At 55.1% G+C, this 18,690-nt stretch overlaps 2 protein-coding genes across 4 annotated transcripts; one reads left to right on the top strand and one right to left on the bottom strand.

Annotated features, from left to right (window-relative positions):
- The first annotated feature begins 1,178 nt into the window (after positions 1-1,178).
- Positions 1,179-14,202, top strand: CSAD (cysteine sulfinic acid decarboxylase). 2 transcript variants are annotated; one of them, XM_048834768.2, is made up of 15 exons: positions 1,179-1,332; positions 1,802-1,965; positions 3,509-3,635; positions 4,122-4,212; positions 4,823-4,929; positions 5,791-5,906; positions 6,890-6,969; positions 7,453-7,507; positions 7,614-7,730; positions 8,593-8,657; positions 9,082-9,163; positions 9,914-10,113; positions 10,261-10,312; positions 10,639-10,728; positions 12,025-14,202. In XM_048834768.2, the coding sequence occupies exons 2-15, from the start codon at positions 1,819-1,821 to the stop codon at positions 12,196-12,198; spliced, it is 1,503 nt and encodes a 500-aa protein (XP_048690725.1). In that variant the 5' UTR covers positions 1,179-1,332; positions 1,802-1,818; the 3' UTR covers positions 12,199-14,202. The 2 variants fall into 2 exon arrangements, with proteins under 2 accessions (XP_048690725.1, XP_048690724.1); XM_048834767.2 differs by lacking the exon at positions 1,179-1,332 and having other exon boundaries at positions 1,710-1,965.
- Positions 14,203-14,387: 185 nt separating this feature from the next.
- On the bottom strand, positions 14,388-18,583 carry LOC125629354 (uncharacterized). 2 transcript variants are annotated; one of them, XM_048834776.2, is made up of 3 exons: positions 18,464-18,583; positions 16,859-17,244; positions 14,388-16,351 (listed from the first exon to the last, which is right to left on the bottom strand). In XM_048834776.2, the coding sequence occupies exons 2-3, from the start codon at positions 17,196-17,198 to the stop codon at positions 16,059-16,061; spliced, it is 633 nt and encodes a 210-aa protein (XP_048690733.1). In that variant the 5' UTR covers positions 17,199-17,244; positions 18,464-18,583; the 3' UTR covers positions 14,388-16,058. The 2 variants fall into 2 exon arrangements, with proteins under 2 accessions (XP_048690733.1, XP_048690734.1); XM_048834777.2 differs by lacking the exon at positions 18,464-18,583 and adding an exon at positions 17,748-18,249.
- Positions 18,584-18,690: the final 107 nt, after the last annotated feature.

Below are 18,690 nucleotides of genomic sequence, written 5' to 3' on the forward strand. Positions count from 1 at the left end.
CTTGATTTGAGTTTTGTATTCGTTACACTAGGAATCTCCTAAAAATTGCTGGAATTTCCATTCCTGAAACAAACGGTTGCTAAATTTAAATCCCCAATAAATGGAAACAAGTCTTCAGGCAGCACTTAATCAGTCTGTGCATTGCCCCAGGAGAACGGCTGTGGCTGGATTGGAAGAAGGCATGAATGGGTTTTATATCCAGTAATAACATTTATAGCTTGGCAGGCTCAGATAAGAGTAAGTACTTCTCATGCTGTAATGTGAGCTGAAAGCCTGTGTGGGATTGGAACATAATTTTTTGTTACCACCTCTGTACATCATTGCATATTCGGCCAGGTGCATGATGGGATTACATTAACTTTTCTTTGAAGTAGCAGTTGTTGGCAGGATTCATGAGGCCAGACTGGATGAACCAGTCATTTGATCCAGTGTGGCAAATCCTCTACAAGGTCTGTTTTGTTCCATTTCTGCACTGGGAGTTGCAAGGTTTGCTTTAGCTGTAGGATGCACAGAGCAGGAGAAAGACAGAAATCAGGGGCGTCAGCATAGCAATTCCATATATCAGGTGTAAGAAAAATTGGTGTAAGTGGGGAGGTAGCACTCACCTGGCACTCAGTGAGCAAGTGTGACTTGCACTGAGCAAGTATTTAGCGGAGAATTAGCTGGTGCAGCTAAATTGGGGAATGTATTTATTAGTTGTATTAAAGGACCCACTCAGGATAGGCGCCCCATTATACTAGGCACTGTATAAACGTATGGTGATTGATGTCCCTGTCCAAAGAGTGTACAGTCTAAATAGACAAGGGCAGGAGAAAGGAAGCTTTATCATCCTCATTTTACAGAGTGGAAACTGAGGCACACTGAGATTCATGTAATTTGCCCCCACTCACACAGGGAATCTGTGGTAGCACCAAGAACTAAACCCAGCTCTCCTAAATCCCAGGTCAGTCTCTTAATCACAAGACCAGCCTTTCTCTCACACGTATTAGGATGTTGAGGGCATAAGTTAATGTTTAGGGCAGAGGGTGCTCATTTTTCCTGCTGCATAAAAGTGAACCTTGTATTGCACATCCATTGCTTGCTAAAGCAGTCTCCATTCTCTGCGCTTCCTCGTGACTTAAATTGGTGCATTGCATGCAGGGGCTTGTAGTTCCTACAGTACTTGTTGACCTCCTCCAGTAGTCTGATGGAGTGCCGCACCCTGGATTTATAGTCCTTGCTAGCCACACCTCTGCAGGGAATATGAGGGCAGGACTCTGTGGACTGCACTGGGCCCACAGAGTGCACTTTGGCCAGAGCTGCCTAGTTCATTTAACCTCTGGGAGCTGGCAGGTAAGGAGCTGCTACCTCTCCACGGTGCCTGAACCACAAGTAGGGGGGAATGAGAGAGAGGGGCTGGGAGGGAAAGAAGAAAGGTGTTCAGAAAGCTCCCATCGGTGGCCCCTTCCTCGAGCACCGGATGATCCGTAATGATCACTTTTCCCAAAGGAGTTTGTAGTGTCTCAGCATCACTCTGGCCTGGGCTGTCCCTGGCATTTCTGTGGCAAACAGCATTTAGCACACAGAGGTATCTCGGAGCCAGCCTGTTTGGACTGAGCCCAGCAGGGGGCTATGTGAATTTGACTCTATTTGTGTCTGGCAAATAGAAAATCTTCTGGAAACAGCAAGGGGTCCTTTAAGAGCTGCTGTGTGGCGTGATTTGTCAGTAACAGATCATTTCCTTTGTACTTTGCCCATGTGATCTGGGCATAGTTCTCACAGGACTGGACAGGTAACAAGACACTGGGTGGCTTTTTTCCAGAGTGGTTGTACAGAGGCATGCTCGGGGGGAAACGACTGACGATGGCAGAAGACCCCCTGTCCCACCCCGCCCTGGATAAGGCGGCTGGCGAAGAGTTCCTGCAGGAAGCTTTCCAGATCATCCTGGAGGAAGCTGTCAGGAAAGGGACAGATGTCAAAGAAAAGGTGGGGCTCCTGAGGGCAGTGGCGGCTGAGCAGTCCAGGAGGCTGGAGTGTAGCCCCACCCCTTCCATGGGGTAGCCTGTGACTGGCCCCTCTTTGGTATGGGCAGGGGAGGGAGTTTTCCCTCTTACCCCAAAGGTGCTTTGCAAAGGGCTCCTGTCTGTTTCTAAGCCGAGTTACTGCCAGTGGTGATCATTCGCCCTCTCCCTGTCTCCAGGTGCCCTTTGCCCGGAGCAGTGATGATCATTGGCTTTTCCAAGCCATTGGCCGGAACATGGCCCCACCAGAGCAGTGATCCAGCTGGCCTTAACCAGTGCTACAGGCCACGCCCTGCAGTCCAGGCACAGACCGCCAAGTTGGCTTCTAACACCTGGGCACAGACTGAACAGCCACCCCCTGCTACCTGGGCACAGAGTGCCCCACCACCCTGGCACAGATTGCCTGGTCACCCCCTACAATATAGGCACAGACCACGTGGCCACTTCCTGCCACCAAGGCACAGACTGTCTGGCCACCCCCTGCCAGTCGAGAACAGACTGCCCAGCCGCCCCCTGCAGCCTGGGCACAGACCACCCATCCGTACAAATCAGCACCGATCGCACCCTCGGCTTTAATATTAAAGGGGAGCTCGTGGAGACTGCACGTCGCAGTCTGCAGTTCAGCCTGGCCACTCAGCTCAAGGAGCATGGTACATCTTTATGGACTGCACCAGTGCCTTAGAGAGGAGAGCCGCCACGGGCTGCACGCCAGCACCCATCCACACCATACTGTGCCCGCTCATGCCTTAGATCGCAAGCAGAGGAGTGACTTTGCTCGGCATGTGCTGTCTGTTCCTCTGACTGCTACTGGCACTGTGCTCCGCTGTCCCCTCTCCCTAGGGAGGATCTCCAAGTACTCTGGGCATGCCAGGGCACCGAGCTTGGAGGCCTTGCTCTGGGAGGCAGGCTGGCATTGTCCCACTTTGCAGAGGGGGAAAACGAGGCCCCGTGGTGTGAAAGAGCCTGGGGAAGGGCTCTATGTGTTGTGGCACAGGGGTCCTGTGGAGCCCCGGGAGGGAGCAGTTCTGGGATTGCGGCCGCAGGGAGTGCCTCTCTCTGAGGTGCTGCTCGGACCCCATTCCCCTCCTGTCCTTTCCTGTTTATGGGCTCAGTCCATGGGAAATATATGCACAGTCCTAGGCACTAAGCAAAGGCTGGACGGATACGCTGCGGTCGGGGGAGCGGGGGTGACCATTCCAGACTCCTCCATTGCCAGGGATGGTGGGGTGGAGAGTGCCTAGAAATGAGCTTCCCCCTGCTGCTGCTTAGACAGGACCCGACTTCTTTCCCCCAGCCTGGAGTAACCCCCCTCACACATGTGCACAGGCTCCTGAGGTCATGAGCTGGGCATCTTCTACCAGCCTTGCCCCCAGCTGTAGGGGGGCTCCTTGCTGAGGTGGGCCCTGCTTGCCCTGTGCCCCCTGGAGAGGGAGCCTCCAGGAAAGGGCTGTTTTCCCAGCTCAGCAGGACCGGAGCAGACTGCTGATGAGTTGTCTCTGTCTCTTCAGGTCTGTGACTGGAGGGAGCCCCATGACCTGCAGAAAATCCTGGACCTGGAGATGAGGAGCAGTGGGGAGCCCCAGCAGAGGGTGCTGGAGCTCTGCCGGGATGTCATCCACTACAGCGTGAAAACATGTAGGTGATGAGACACTCTGACGGCTGGGCCTGGTGCTGCCCATGGAGGAGGTCCCCTGCCTCCTGCTGCCTGTGTGTCAGAGGGAGAACAAGGCTCGCCCTCCACTGAGCAGGGCCTGAATGCTAGGTCAGAACTACATCCGTAAGGGATATCAGCGCAGCTGTGACATACCAACTAGGGTGTATACGTCACTGGAGCCCAGCCAAGTGAATGTGGCTATCGCCCTCTAGCAGCTGCAGCCCAAAGAGGGTAACAGCCTTAAAACTGTTACAGCTCACAGAGATTCTCCTTTAGCTCAAATGGTAGAGGCTGTATTTATGGACTCACAGGTCCTGGGGGCTGCCCAGTGTAGGGCTGAGCTGGAGACTGATGTCTGCTGATGTTACTTCGGATCTAGACCAGGTTTAATGAGAACAAAAGCTCTGTTTCCTGCTCTTTCCCTGTGTTAAAGGCTCTCTCTCTCTCTTCCCTCCCCCCTGCCCCAGGTCATCCTCGTTTCTTTAACCAGCTGTTTTCGGGGCTGGATCCCCATGCCTTGGTGGGACGGATGATCACAGAGACGCTCAACACCAGCCAGTACGTACTTGCCCTGTCTCTGAGCACCCTTTGCCTGAGCTGCCCAGGCAGGCAGCGCATCTGGCTGGGGGTGGGGCACAAGGACAGTTAAGGACACAGGAGAGGAAGAATGCAGGGGCTGTTTGCTGCCAAAAGACAGGGAGTGGTGGGTGAAATTCACAAGGTGGGGGGAAGTTCTGGGTTGTCATTTTGGCCCCGAGGGTCCCAGAGGCTGCAGTCTCTCTCCTTTAGATGTAGATGGGGTATGGATTTGGCTCTCCTGACTAACAGCACCACCAAAGCTGGTATAGTGCGGGCCCAGGGATTGTGCATCTCTGTCAAAGCACCTTCATCTTTACCTGCAGCCTCCCCCTATTCCTGCCCTGGGCTCCCCACACACTGCTCTGCTGATGCCCCTCAATCCCGACCCACAGCCCCCACTACTGTTCCACGCCCAGGTGCTCTTGAATCAGGGCTCCCATCACTGCCTAGCTGGTCTGCAATCTGCAATATGGCCCAGCACCCTGCAGTTTTCACTTCCCTCCAGGGCTATCCATCTCCTGTGCAGCTCCAGGGACGCCCCCTCCCCCAATGGCCGGGTGCCTCGCTGAGGTGTGTCTGTGTGTCCCAGGTACACCTACGAGATCGCCCCTGTGTTCGTGCTGATGGAGGAGGTGGTGCTGAAGAAGCTGCGGGAGCTGATTGGCTGGGGGAGTGGAGACGGGATATTCTGCCCAGGTGCGTGAGGCTGGTATACTGCCAGAGGGAGGGTCAAGCCCAGGGCACCCAGGGCATCACTGCCCTTTCGTGAACCGGGTTTCCTGCAGGGCTAGGAGATCCCTGAAAGAAGTGTGTGAGCAGGGTTAGCAGCTGGCACCCCAGATGACATAGGGGGCAGACTCCGCCCTCCCTGGCATACACACTGGGCCAGAGCCAGACCCGGCCCTCCCTGCAGTTTGCCTTTATGGTTCACTTAAACAGCAACAACAGAACATAACCTGTGGCCAAAGCTTTCTCCTGAGCTTGGCTCTTCCTAGGGTGCTTCTCTGTAGGACTTCCCCGATCTTTACCCTTAGTTCCCTCTGCCTCCATCCCGTTTTATGTCCCTCCATCCCGTTTTATGTCATGGCTTGGACCGGATAGGACCTCCCATACAGAAGGAGGCAGCAGAAACCCTGTCTCTCTCTGCAGGGTTCTGGCGCCCGGCACTAAGGTGAGTCAGCAAAAAAGCCCTGCCTTCTTATGCAGAGTCCTAGAACCTGATGCTCTTACGGTGATATACCACCGAAACCTGGGCCTTCCTCCCAGCAGTTCTCGGTCAGTGTGAGCATCCTCCTGGCAGTGCCCTGCCAATCCAACCTCCTTCCACCAGTGTGAGCTTCCTCTCAGCAGTGCCTTGCTGATTCCAGCTTCCTCACCACAGCAGTGTGAGCATCCTCCTAGCAGTGCCCTGCAGAGTGAGTTTCTTCTCGGTGTGGTGATTGAATCCTGCTCACGGAAGCCTCCTTCCCCTCCAAAGCTGTCCTTGTTACTGTCCTGCAGCACATGGGGAATGGGTGACAGGCTTGCACTGATCTCTGTGGGTTTGTTTCCCTGCAGGAGGCTCCCTCTCCAATATATATGCCATGAACGTGGCACGGTACCAGCGTTTCCCGGACAGCAAGCGGACGGGCATCTGGGCACTGCCGAGGCTGGCGATGTTTACTTCGCAAGAGGTGCAATCTGGAGTTTCCCCTTCACTAGCCATGACAGGCGCATGAGAAGACGGGGCTGAGCTTCGTCTCCCCTGAAGGATGGGGTGCTGCAGTGTCACCCCATTGGAGCCGCGAATCAGCAGGGCCCAGAGCATGACCCACTTCTTCCCTCAGCATCCGTGCCATTTGGCTTAACCCCTGCCATCTACAGTCCCCCTCCCCAGTTTGGCTGGCGTGCCAAACACATAGCCCAGCACAGGGACCAGGGGCTTTTGGGGGTCCTTTTCAAACAGGAAGCATGGCATTGTAGGATGGAGTTAGGCCAAGTGCGTGAACCAGAGGGTTAAGGGTTGCAATGCCTGAGGGTCGCTATCTGCACCGGGAAGGATGCCCAGACCTGGATTCAGCTGGATTTCAGAGTAGTGGTCTGTCCCGCACTTGTAGATGCCTGAGAGGTGTTGTGGGAGGGAGGAGAGGGACGCGACGGAGGGTGCAGTTCAAAGAACTGCAGCCCAGGGCTTCTTGCTGTAGCATTTTTCTGCTAATTTGGACCAGGCCCCAAAATCCCGTAAATGTCTTCATCTGTCTATACCGTCCACACCCTTCGAATGGGCCTCTTACCAGAGTACCAGGGGCCCTTTTGGAGAACTAAGGCACATCAGTTCTCCCTCCACCCGGGGTCCCCCGTGGGAATAACGCAGCAGGGCTAAAGTATCACAGAATACACAATCCAGCATAGGTGCTGGAACTAGGAGTGCGGGGGGTGCTGCAGCACCCCCTCACTTGAAGTGGTTTCCATTATATCCAGGGTTTACAGTTTGGTTCAATGGCTCACAGCCCCCCTGCAATACAGGAGAAAATGGTGCATTCAGTTAAAGCAGCCCTGACTCCTAGGGATTCTGCAGCTCTCACCTCTAAATGACACTTCCTGCCCTGTGATTAGTTTGGGATTGGACCCTGGCAGGAGTCAGTGCTGATTCCCTCCCTTCTGCCTTCCCCCATAGTGCCACTACTCCGTCAAGAAGGGGGCAGCTTTCCTGGGCATTGGCACAGACAACATCTACCTGGTCGGAGTGGATGAGAGGTGAGAGCTCACGCTGGGAAAAGTTGTGGCCTTTATCCAGACCTGGCACTGGTTCCATTCGGCTGAGCATGCCTCCTTCCCTTCCTACAGCACCTCCTGCTGGGAGAGGCTGGTATGACAGTCACTGGAAGCACCCCAGGACTTCTTTCTGGGAGCTGGAATCGCCCCAGCAATCAGCGCCCCCTCCTGGGAGAGGCTGGGACTGGAGTAGCTGGGTGCGCCCCAACACCTAGGACACATGCCCCATTTCCTTCAGGCTCTATCTGGAGGAGGCTGCGACTGCAGTGGCTGGAAGCTCCCGAAAGCCATCACTCCTCCACGGGTCCCATCAGTGACTCTTGCTGGCCTGAGCAGGGAGCTGGGTAGCTAACAGCTCCCACAGGCGCTTCCCTTGAACCACCTGCATGGACTTGGGTAGAAGAATCCATCTCTGCTCTCTGCATGGAGGCGGACCCCAGGGATAATTTGTGCTCTCATCCTCAGGGGGAAAATGATACCTGCAGACTTGGAGAAACAGATCAACAAGGCAAAATCTGAGGTGAGTATGGGGTGGGGCGAGGGGGCCTGGTCTGCGGAGCAGGGAGCAGACTGCTAGGTACACCCCCGTAACTGTAACACCGCCCACTGTCCCTCTTCCCTTCCAGGGTGCGTGTCCTTTCTTCGTCAACGCTACCTGCGGCACCACTGTGTTGGGAGCCTTCGACCCACTGGTGGACGTGGCAGACGTGTGTGAGCGCCATGGGGCCTGGTTTCACGTGGACGTGAGTCCCCCAAGGAGGGCGGGGCAGGGAGATGTGCCCTAGGGAGCTAGAGATTTAGGAAGGACTCCGTCCTTGAGCGCATGTGACTTTGGCACAGACAGCTGTCCGGGAAGGGAGGTGGGGCTAGGGGAGCGGATGAGGAGGTCACTGGGAACCTTCCGTTACCACAGCTTGGCTGAACTGATCCAGCATTGCTGGTAATTGACAAGCCCTATCCCTAACCCCCACACGGCTTGTCTCCACAACCGAGTTCGCTCCTGTTGTAGTGTGAAGGATCCTGTGATCTCTCTCCCATCCACACATGCAAACCATCACTCATGTTCCGCGATGCTGGTAACACCACTGGGGCACCGGCTGAAGCCGAAGTGAGTGCAACTGGTCTGCTGCTATCGCTCCGCAGCGAGGATGCAATGCTTGGGGGCCGCTAGTCCTCCAGTGCCTTCCCATCTTCCCCCTGGGCCACTTGGACAGTAGTTTTGTGTGTGTGCCATCTCTTGTGCATCCAGACTGAAAGTCACCTGCCAGTTCATATAGGCCAGTTTGGTGTTGGAACCAACAGCTGCATTCCTCCTGCATTCCTCCTCTAGTGTCCTCTCCATGTGCACTGGGCCTCTTGCAAAATCCAGGCAGGAGACTTTAGGGTCAAGCTCTCCCCTTAGAGCAGCCAAAGGCAGGGGATCGTAGATGTCACAGTGAGAGAAGAGGCCCTAGGCTGGGCTAGAAGGGACCATCTTGAAACAGGGTTCCCCTTGGCTGAAGGTGCAGCATGCCCCAGTCTCAGCGGATTTAGCCACATGTAGCTCCCCACTGGCTGCTGATTGAACTCAAAGCACTACTGTCTCTCCCTGTTCTTCCTTGGCAGGCTGCATGGGGTGGGAGCGCCCTGCTCTCCAGAAGACACAGACATCTGCTGCGTGGGATAGACAGGTGCGTACTGTCCCCAAACCGGGGGACAGGGTTAACTGTCATGCTCGCAACTTCATGGGAGTAGTGGAGGTCAGAGCCTGCTCGATCAGGTGAGGGGCCGGTTATGCAGAACTTTACATCGGGGTGAGGAACTTCAAGGACACACTGAGAACAGGAATTGAGGCAGAGCTGGAGATGATCCCTCTCTGTGCGATCCAGCATGGGCAGCCTGTGCCTGTAAGACCCTGAAATTAGCACATGGTGGCATCAATATCAGTTTGTGCAGCTCTGCTCCTGCTGGTGAATATCCCATTCCATACACCTCCTGTAGCTGGCTGTCCGCTGCCCAGAGCACCCACAGCCATCCCAGTGCTCCCCTGCTCTCCAGCCCTTTCCCTGGTCCAGCTGATGTTAATGTCTCACTGAGTCTCCCTTTTCCTTGCAGGGCGGATTCGGTGGCTTGGAACCCCCACAAGATGCTGATGACGGGTTTGCAGTGCTCTGCCTTCCTGCTTCGAGATAGCTCCGTAGGTTTTCGCCGCCATTCCCTCCCCTAAAAAGAAAAGGAGTACTTGGGGCACCTTAGAGACTAACCAATTTATTTGAGCATCAGCTTTCATGAGCTACAGCTCACCTCATCGGGTGCATACTGTGGAAAATACAGAAGATGTTCTTATACATACAAACCATGAAAATAAACACCCATTTTTTCATGGTTTGTATGTATAAGAACATCTTCTGTATTTTCCACAGTATGCATCCGATGAAGTGAGCTGTAGCTCACAAAAGCTGATGCTCAAATAAATTGGTTAATCTCTAAGGTGCCACAAGTACTCCTTTTCTTTTTGCGAATACAGACTAACACGGCTGTTACTCTGATTCCCTCCCCTGCAGAGGCAGGCAATTATAACCCCGCTGTGATGGATGCAGCTTATGTTCTGCTCTCTACAGTGTCTCCTGCTGGAAGAGGCTGGAAATGAAGTGACAGGGAGCTCCCCCGCAGCCAATAGTCCTGCCCCATTCCCTACAGTGCCCCCTGCTGGGAGAGGCTGGGACTGGAGTAGCTGGGCACTCCCCTTCAGCCAGTGCTCCTACCCCACTCCCTGCAGCACCCCCTGCTGGGTGTTGTTGGAAGTGGAGTTTATGTGACCATGTAGAGCCAATCCAGCTCCCTCAGTGCTCTCTTGCTGGCCTGGATAGCCCATGCTTTGTCCCTGCCTTCCCATGGGGCCCTGGTCGGGACATGCTGATGTGTTTGCCGGACCCTCCCATTTCAGGGCCTGCTGCAGAGGTGCCACTGCGCCAACGCCACCTACCTCTTCCAGACCGACAAGTTCTATGACATGGCCTACGACACGGGAGACAAGACCATCCAGTGTGGCCGCAAGGTGGACTGCCTCAAGCTGTGGCTGATGTGGAAGGCCAATGGGACCGAGGGGCTGGAGAAGCGAGTGGACAGGGCCTTCGAGTTCACTAGGTATGGGGTGGGGGATACAGGTGTACCCCTGACCCCAAGAGGTGCTCTAGTGATGCCCCATGATCCTTACAGATGGATGTTGTCTCTAGCTCACGATTGCTTTATGCCCACCACAAAGATCAATGATGTGCTCTTCATCCTCTCTAGGTACCTGGCTGATGAAATAAAGAAAAGGGAAGGTTTCCAGCTGGTGATAGAGGTATGGGCCATCTGGAGCCATTGCTACACCATGGCTCATCCGGAGCTTGTCGTTTTCCAAGGGAGCGGGGAGAGTGTATCATGGATTCCCAAAGCCCTTATTGATGGGTGGGCGGGCAGCAGCTATTTAACCTTTTTTATGTGAGTTTACCAGCAATGAAATCCAATCTCCCTGGGTGTTCCTAGAGCCATAAGCAAGGGGGGAGCAGGCTTGGATCCTGTCCAGGCTCCAGAGGCTGCACCTCCATTAGCTGAGGTTTCAGGGTGCTCGGGTTGTTTACTTACAGAGATCCCTGCTGGTGACCCCTTCTCCTTTACCTCCCCCAGCCTGAGTTCGTCAATCTGTGTTTCTGGTTTGTGCCGCCCAGCCTCCAGGGCAAGCAGGGCTGTGCTGATTACTGGGAGAGACTGGGAAAGGTGAGTGCAGGGAATGCTGGGAGTGGGCTGGGATGTGGGGGCCCTGTTTTCTGATGGATAGTCTCTGTGGATGGTAGTAAACTCCAGTGCAGTCCCCCCCAGACTTGTGGAGAGAGAATGTGTGTGTGTGTGTCTGTCCTGTCCCCCTGCCAACTCCCAGGCTGCGGCACCCCAGCTTTCTCTTTGCTAGCTGCTTCTCTAGCTTACTGTGTACTTAGACGTCACTGTTTCTTTGTATCCAAGGTCCTAGGTCTGTGTCCCACTGGCCTTAGCTGATGTCTCTTGTCACACTTAGACACCAGAGTTCCAGGCATTATCCATGACAGGGATTTTCAAAGCTGCCTGGCAGAGTTGGACATCCAGCACCCAGGGAATCTCTTAGGGAGTCCCGCACCCAAATCCCATTGACACCTTTCAAAATCCAAGCTGCTATATGGTGACCCCTTGTGGGGACACTTTCTGGCATCAGCCCACAGCACAACAGGTGTGCTCAGCCTCAGTTTCCCTTTTATTTGAAAGGAATGTAGCCCATCTGCCTCTGGGCAGAATGTCTTCCTATACACCCGTGCTGTGACTCCTCCACAACCTTGCAAGTGAAACCTTTCTCCAGTGCCCACAGTGAACACACCCAGTCATTTCCCCCTCCCCCACCGCAGAATCAGTAGCAGCACTGTACTCCCACTTGCTTTGGCGCCTGCTCCAGGTCTCCCTGCCTGGGTATGACTACCCTTCCCTCAAGGCTTTGCCAAAGAGCTCCCCAGCTTTTCCCTAGGAGTCCCACCCCTGCTCAGGGGGATCCACCCTCTTGCTTCTGGGCTCAGCTCCCCCTGGCTAAGCTAGATCTTCCCCTTTTGCCTTGGGGCCACTTCCCAGGCCTTCTACCCATCAGGGTCCCTCTACCAACAATCCTGTTCCTGCTCCCACCCCAACTTAGCTCTCTCCACTGAGTCTCCTGTAGCTTTTTCCCCAAGCAACTCCTGCTACCCCATCACTGCTCCTCTGGGGCTCCTGCCCACCTCCAGTGCCTGATTCCTCTGCTGGCTCAGGGGGCCCTCTCTTAAGCCTAACTGGAAGGTGGCTGACACATCACAGGTGCACTGGACCCTAATCCTTCTTAAAGGGGACAGTCACCACACAAAGCCCCAAACCCTGAGCTAGCTAGATGGGCTGGGTTGGCCATTGGAAGGGTCTACTCTATAGCCCAGGAGAAGGGTTACAGGTTTGTATCACAGCTGGCTAATTAGGTGGCTATGTGCTCCACTGACTGATGCTGATGTTATGTGCGGCTCCGCCTAGGTGGCTCCAGCTATCAAGGAGCGGATGATGAAGAAAGGGTCCATGATGGTGGGCTACCAACCCCTTGGCAGCAAGGTCAACTTCTTCCGCCAGGTTGTCACAAATCCCATGGTCACCAAGCAGGATTTGGATTTCTTCCTGGATGAGATTGAGAGACTGGGCACAGATTTGTAGGGAGCCCAATAGACACAGCTGATTGCATAGGAGGAATGGCGGTTGTGGGGCAGTCCACATGGGCTGTGGAGATGCACCGAGCTGTGTGGAACTGGCACAAAGCTCCACCTGGGTTGCCTCCAAACAGGCTTTTCAAGTCAAACACGGTGCTCCTTTGTCATTCCTCCCCTGCCCTTAGCAGTGCTCTGGCCTAAGTATTCCTGATTCATTTACTTAAGCACATGTCAGTTCTTAATAAATGCTTGGTAAATGCTTCCCTCCCCCCCCCCGCATTTCATAAGCAGCACAGCAGGAAACATGGCTTTTGGTTTTAGATCCAAACCACTGCCACCTTTGTTAAATTGCCATACCAGCCCCAGTGCAAATTCTGCTTGCCCCCTCCCCCCATATCGTATTCTACTTGCCTGCTAGCTAAAATGACTCACCTTGAATGGGTGGAAGTTTGCAAAACTGTCTTAAAGAGACCACCGGGCTCTTGGTGGGCTTGGAAGTTCACTGCTGCAAGAAGTCTTGCAACATTGCCTACTGCTCCAGAGAATCAGTAACACAATTCTGATGGAGGAGGCAGCATGGTCCAGTGGTTAGTGCACTGCCCTGGGACTCTATCTATTCCCAGCTCGCTTTCTGCACCTGTAAATGAGTCACTTCCCCTCCCCGAGCTTCAGTTTCCTTGTCTGTGAAATGAGGACAGTGAGACTGACCTGCTTTGAGATCCATGTACGCATTCTCAGCATTGTCTGAGAGTTCATAAGAACGGCCATACTGGGTCAGACCAATGGTCCACCTAGCCCAGTATCCGGTCTCCTAACAGCAGCCGGTGCCAGACACTTCAGAGGAAATGAACAGAACAGGGCAATTATTGAGTGATCCAGTCCCAGCTTGTGGCCATCAGAGGTTCAGGGACACCCAAAGCATGGGTTGCGTCCCAGACCATCTTGGCCAATAAGTTCATTGAGGATAGGTCCATTAATGGCTCTCGTATTCTTTTTGGACCCCAGTTATACTTTTGGCCTTCACAACATCCCCATCTTTTTGCCCCAGCTCCCAGCCTGCTTGCTATCCGCCCTCCTGTCTGCAGCCAGCTCACGGCCGTTCAGTCTTCTGCTTCTAGCCTTTTTGCCCCCATGCACCAGGCCAGGATCTCGGGGGGGGGGGGGGGGGGAGGAACGGGAGGGTACAGACCTCCTGCTGGCTGGATGTGGCACTGGCTGGTGTCCACACTCAACTTGGAGCCAGCAGGTTCATGCTGGCATTTTAACACGCTGAAGTGGGGGAACAGCGGCTTTGACTTGGCTCAAGGCCTCATCACCACTGGGCATTCAGAACATGCGGAGAGCTGGCGTTTGCTAGCGCTCCCCCCTTGGAGCCCAGCTCAGACAAGGCCACGGGGGCTGCTTGCTTGGACAGGAGCCAGGAGCTGCTCATGTTCCTGCTTTGGTATTGGGCACAGAGGCAGCGAACGGACCCGCATCACTCCCAACGCAGGGCCCAACCCGGCCCGTGCTGGCCTAATGAAGTGGCTTTGCTGCAGCAATGCTTGTGCAAACTGGCTGCAAATCAGGAGGACCTCCCTTGCCCCTCCCCGCCCAAGGAATACCACCAGTACACAGTGCGTTCCCCATGGGCACAGACCTGGCTCTGCACCCCAACCCCACAACATGCCCTGTTGTGGCAGGCAGGGGGACGTCCCAATAGTGGGAGAGGGTGTGGCCACAGTAGCCCCGCCCCCTGGCTATTCCCCGGCTGCCATAAGGCCAATAGGGACCATATACAACATAAACCTAACAGCAGAGCCCTGTACTGGACTATTTTTTAAATCCCGCCCCGCAATACCCACTCCCCCCAGCTCCCACCCACAAAAACTTTAGGTCCCGCAAATCCCACAAGAGAGAGACAGACTCCCCCAGCCTACTAACAAAACACAACCGTCGGTTAATATATTATATATAAAAATGGAATTCAGACAATTTTACCACTGAAAGAATAAAACAAAATTTGCTTAAACCGTATAAAAATAATACTTTAACTCCTAGAATAGACATCAAATCTCTTTCTATCCCTCGTTTAAATTGAGGTATCAAAACCTTTATTTAAAAAAAAAAAGCTTGCTTTACCTTGCTGAAATTCTATTTATGACACACTGCTGTCGTGTAGATCGCATATCACGTCAAAACAAATTACGCCAACACTTTCTCTTAAAAGATGCAGATTTTTTTTTTAATGATAAAAAGTTGTTTAAAGAAACTGGAATGTTTTACACCGTGCTAGCACCGGTTTGGGAAATTTGAAACAAACCATTCAAGTTACGTATAGATCAGGATTACTCTTGCTTTCTGAAAAACATTTAGCGGCAACACTGCTCACCGCTCTAGGTTTTTGATAGAAATTTTTAAAGAAGACTCAAGCTAAGTGATCGATAAGGTGGTCAATTTGAACAGCAGGTGCAGCTAAACTTGCATTTTGTTTTCCTGCAAATTACCGCAGTCTGCTTTTTTGCCCACCCAATCCCATCTGAAACAAAGTACATTTTACCTGCTCCCGCTGTGATGACAGTGGGTCCTGCGGTATCCCAGTCCCGCTGCAGAGCTCTAGCTATTATTAGTCTGTCCTGGCCAGCAGCGTAGCCAAGTGGCCCCAGAGCAAGACAGCTTCCTGCCCCTCTTGCAGGGCTCTGCATCGGGGCTGGGATGAAATCCAACTACGTGGGGTTGAGCTGTGATTATAATCAGTGAGAAGCAGGGCCTGAGCTGCGCTGGCTTTGAGAAAGTTTATTTCTTTGCAAGTATAAAAAGGCTTCAATTGTGCTTCTTGGTAAAAACGGTCTTTAAAAAAGAGCTGCCTAGATGAGACCCCAAGGAGAGATCGGGGGAGTGGATCCCCCAGGTTCTTCTTCGAGTGATGTGCCTGTGAGTGGGCAAAGGGTCTCCCACTTTATAGCTGTCCCAGATCACAGGTGTCTCCTCCCTCTCCATCTGCCCCCACTCTTGAATCCATTCTCTGGGGCTATCCTGGGCCCCCTACTTGGACTGACCCACCCCAGCTAGCAATTGGTGGCAGGCTGGATGGGGGAAGCAGCCAGACACATCTCTGGGGCCTGACTCAGTGGCACTTGAGGCTGCTGGCAGTGAAAGTGGCTTTAAAGGAGGTACATCTGGCACCCTGAGCAACCACCCACCTCAAGGGCCTCTCTGGCTGAGGTAAAGTAATGGGAGCTGCTAGACACTGAGCTCTTTGGAGAATCTGGCCATGTTTTCCCCACTGCACATGTAGGTAAACTGAGGCATGGGGCAGGACAGAGGCCAGCATTTTTCAAAGTGGCCACTGATTCCTCGGTGCCACCCATGGCCTGGTTTCCGAGCACCCTCCACTCCAGCTAAGATCAATGGGAGTGGTGGGTGCTCGGCCTCTCTGCAAGCCAGGCCCTGGGGGGTCTTAAATCAGACACCCCAAAACTAAAGCGCCACTGTCAAGGCCACTCCATCCCCTGGACCAGGGGTTCTCAACCTTTTTCTTTCTGAATGCCCCCCCACCCCTCCAATGTTATAAAAACTCCATGGCCCACCAGGGCCACAACTGTTTATCTGCATATAAAAGCCAAGGCTGGCATTAGAAGGTAGCAAGCAGGGCAACTTGCCAGGGTCCCACACCAACCTACATTGCTCAGACTTCGGCTTCAGCCCCGGAGGCGGGGCTCAGGGCCCCAGGCTTCAGCCCCGGACGCAGGGCTCAGGGCCCCAGGCTTCAGCCCTGCACAGCAGGGCTTCGGCTTCCTGCCCTGGGCCCCAGAGTGGCTAACACTGGCCTTGCTCGCGGACCCTTGGTTGAGAACCGCTGCCCTGGACTAAGCCCCCCAGATCTCCTTAGGCCCTGCCTGTGTCCCGGAGGCAGTCGAGGTCCTCGGGCTGGAGGGGCACCCCGTCCTGGGAGAGGATGGAGAGAAGGCAGATGACAGTGGCCTCCTGCCTCGCTCGTTTCCTCCACTCCAAGAACATGCTGAAAGCTCGCAGTTTGGTGTTGCCGGGATTGTTCTCCTCGATCTGCTCCAGACAGTGATTCTCCAGGCCCAGAAACTCGATGCCGATCTGCTTCCAGGACTTGCCCATTTTCCCTGCCAGCTGCATCAGCTGCTGCTCTGAAACCAGACTCTGCCTCTCTGGGAAAGAGGGGAGAAGAGTCAGCCAGGAGAGGCTGGGGCTGGCATAGCTGGGAGCACCCCCAAAACCAGTGCTCCTGTTCTGCTCTCTACAGCGCGCCCAGTGGGTGAGGCTGGGACTGGAGTAGCCAGGAGCTTCCTCAACAGCCAGTGCTCCTGCCCCACTCCCTACAGCACCCCCGGCTGGGAGATGCCAGAGCTGGAGCAGCCAGATGTGTCACCCACAGCCAGTACTCAAATTACAGGGGTCTTCAGAGGGGATTGGGCCCCCTTACTAATTTTAGGGGCTGCCTCACTGCTGTCTTACGGACCCCTTAGTTCTCACTACTATTTAAATTAAAGCAAGCCACTTGGTATTCAGGGCCACTCCTATTCTCCACATCATTGGAGCTCGGGCTGCTGCCTTTCCCCTACAGTGCCCCCTGCTGGGAGAGGCTGGGAACAAAGAAGCTGGGAGCTCTCCATGCCTGTCACTGAACCACCCTGCTCTGTGGCTGTGCTCCTTACCGTAGGCCTGCAGCTCACTTGCCCTGGCGCCGCTATTCACAGCCTCACTGCGATTTGCATCATCGCCACTGTTCCCAGCATCTCCTCCTGTCTGGAGCTGGTGGCCCTGGACCAGGTCCAGCCTTGGGATATTGCACAGCACCTGGTTGGTGATGTCTAGTGCTTCCTGGGGGTATGTCTGCATCAGCAGCTCAGCCACCTGGATGCGGGAGGCGCCGTCCAGCTTCCCGCGGCGTACGCGGGGAGCCATGCCCCCATGGAGCAGGTAAAACTTGAACTTCTTGAACTCCTCCTCTCCCAGATCCTCCAGGATGTGCAGCACCTGCTCACCCATCTCCATCCTGGCACCTCACCCTGGAGCCCCCCGAAAGGCAGACCTGCAGGGCCTGAAAACAAAGCAGCCAGGTGATTTGGGGTGACTGGGTGGAAAAGCCTCTGTTCAGCCTCTTCAGGGGACCTGCTCTCTGAATGCCCCCTCCTCACTCCATCCCTTAGACTCTGGGGTCCCCCTTTCAAAATTCCTCTGAACTCCAGGATTCGCTGTCAGTTGAACCACAGAACCCAAGTGTTTCTGAGGGGAGGCCCCAGTGCCCAGGCAGCTAGGCTGAGCAGGGAAGGGTCACCTCACAGCACAGAGGGTTTCCCCAGCCTACCCCAAAAGGTCCCTGCTGTCTCAGCAGCATGCCCACCCTGCAGCCCCTGGCCGCTCCCAAAGCTAGTGAGTTCTGCAGGTTTCGGTGAGAGATGCCTTTTTCTGCAAAACAGCACCAGGGTCTTGCAGACAGACAGCATGGCTAGGACTCAGGACACCTGGGTTCTATTCCCAGCTCTGCTGGTGACCTTGAGCAAGTCACATGGCCTGCTCTATGCCTCAGTTTCCCTTCCCCACCTTTTGTCTGTTTAGACTGCAAGCTCTTCGGGGCACGGCCTGTCTGTGCAGCGCCTGGCACGATGGGGCCCTGGAAGATTATTCAGTGTGGAAATCCGGAGCCACCTGGTTTTCCCTGGGTGGCATCTGCTCTCAGTAGTAACACGATTTTGGGGGGGAAGGAGGGGGTTGGGGAAATGGGTATTTCAGGGGTGGAAGGAGCTAGCGTGACAGGGCTAAAGGCCGCTCCCAATGGGGCAAGACGGGTAGCGGAGCCCTGGCTGTCCACACACACGCACACTCAGACACCACAACCACTGTGCTGCACCCCAGAGCCAGGAGCCCCAGCCCTCCCACCTCGCTCCCAGTCAGCCCAGGCCTCCCCAGCTGGGAAGCCAGCCAGGGGCCCAGGTCGCCCCACGGGCGGGTGGCACTTTGTGTGGGGGACACTCCCAGGCTGCCCTGAGCCCCCCGATACAGGGCACCCGGAGCCGGGGGCCGGGCCTGCCGGGGTAGGTCCCCATCCTACCCAGGGTTTACAGTTTGGCCCCATGGCCCTCAGCCCGCCCCCCGGTTACAAACTGTCCCAGCGCCCCCCGATGGCGCCTCCCCCGCCCCGAGACGCGGACGCTCTTCCAGCTCCTCCCGCCCCTCCCGGCTGGAGAGGCCCCGGGGGCCGTTAGCTTCCGGGGGGAGGGGGGGAGGGGAAGGAATCGCAGCCCCCAGTTCCGACCCACCTCGGAGCCCCTCTAGGGCGGAGCCCGGCTCCGCTCCGCGCCTTCCGCAGCGCGAGGCGGGATGACGTCCTCCCCATCGCGGCGCAGGCGCAGTACGCGCGCGGAGGGGGGGGCGGGGTCCGAACCCTTTCCGGGAGCGCGGCGCGCGGCGGCGGCAGCAGGAAATAAATATATAAATAAATAAATAAAAGGAGGAAGCGGAAGCAGCCCCCCCCCCCTCCGCCCGG

Source organism: Caretta caretta, chromosome 20 (assembly GCF_965140235.1).
Source record: "Caretta caretta isolate rCarCar2 chromosome 20, rCarCar1.hap1, whole genome shotgun sequence".
NCBI classification, from domain to species: Eukaryota; Metazoa; Chordata; order Testudines; family Cheloniidae; genus Caretta; species Caretta caretta.

Coding starts and splice junctions, on each gene's coding strand:
- CSAD (XM_048834768.2), top strand. CDS start 1,819: ATGCTCGGGGGGAAACGACTGACGATGGCAGAAGACCCCCTGTCCCAC. Junction 6,970..7,452: donor CTGGTCGGAGTGGATGAGAG/GTGAGAGCTCAC, acceptor TCTCATCCTCAG/GGGGAAAATGATACCTGCAG. Junction 7,508..7,613: donor TCAACAAGGCAAAATCTGAG/GTGAGTATGGGG, acceptor CTTCCCTTCCAG/GGTGCGTGTCCTTTCTTCGT.
- LOC125629354 (XM_048834776.2), bottom strand. CDS start 17,198: ATGGAGATGGGTGAGCAGGTGCTGCACATCCTGGAGGATCTGGGAGAG. Junction 16,352..16,858: donor AAGTGAGCTGCAGGCCTACG/GTAAGGAGCACA, acceptor CCTCTTTCCCAG/AGAGGCAGAGTCTGGTTTCA.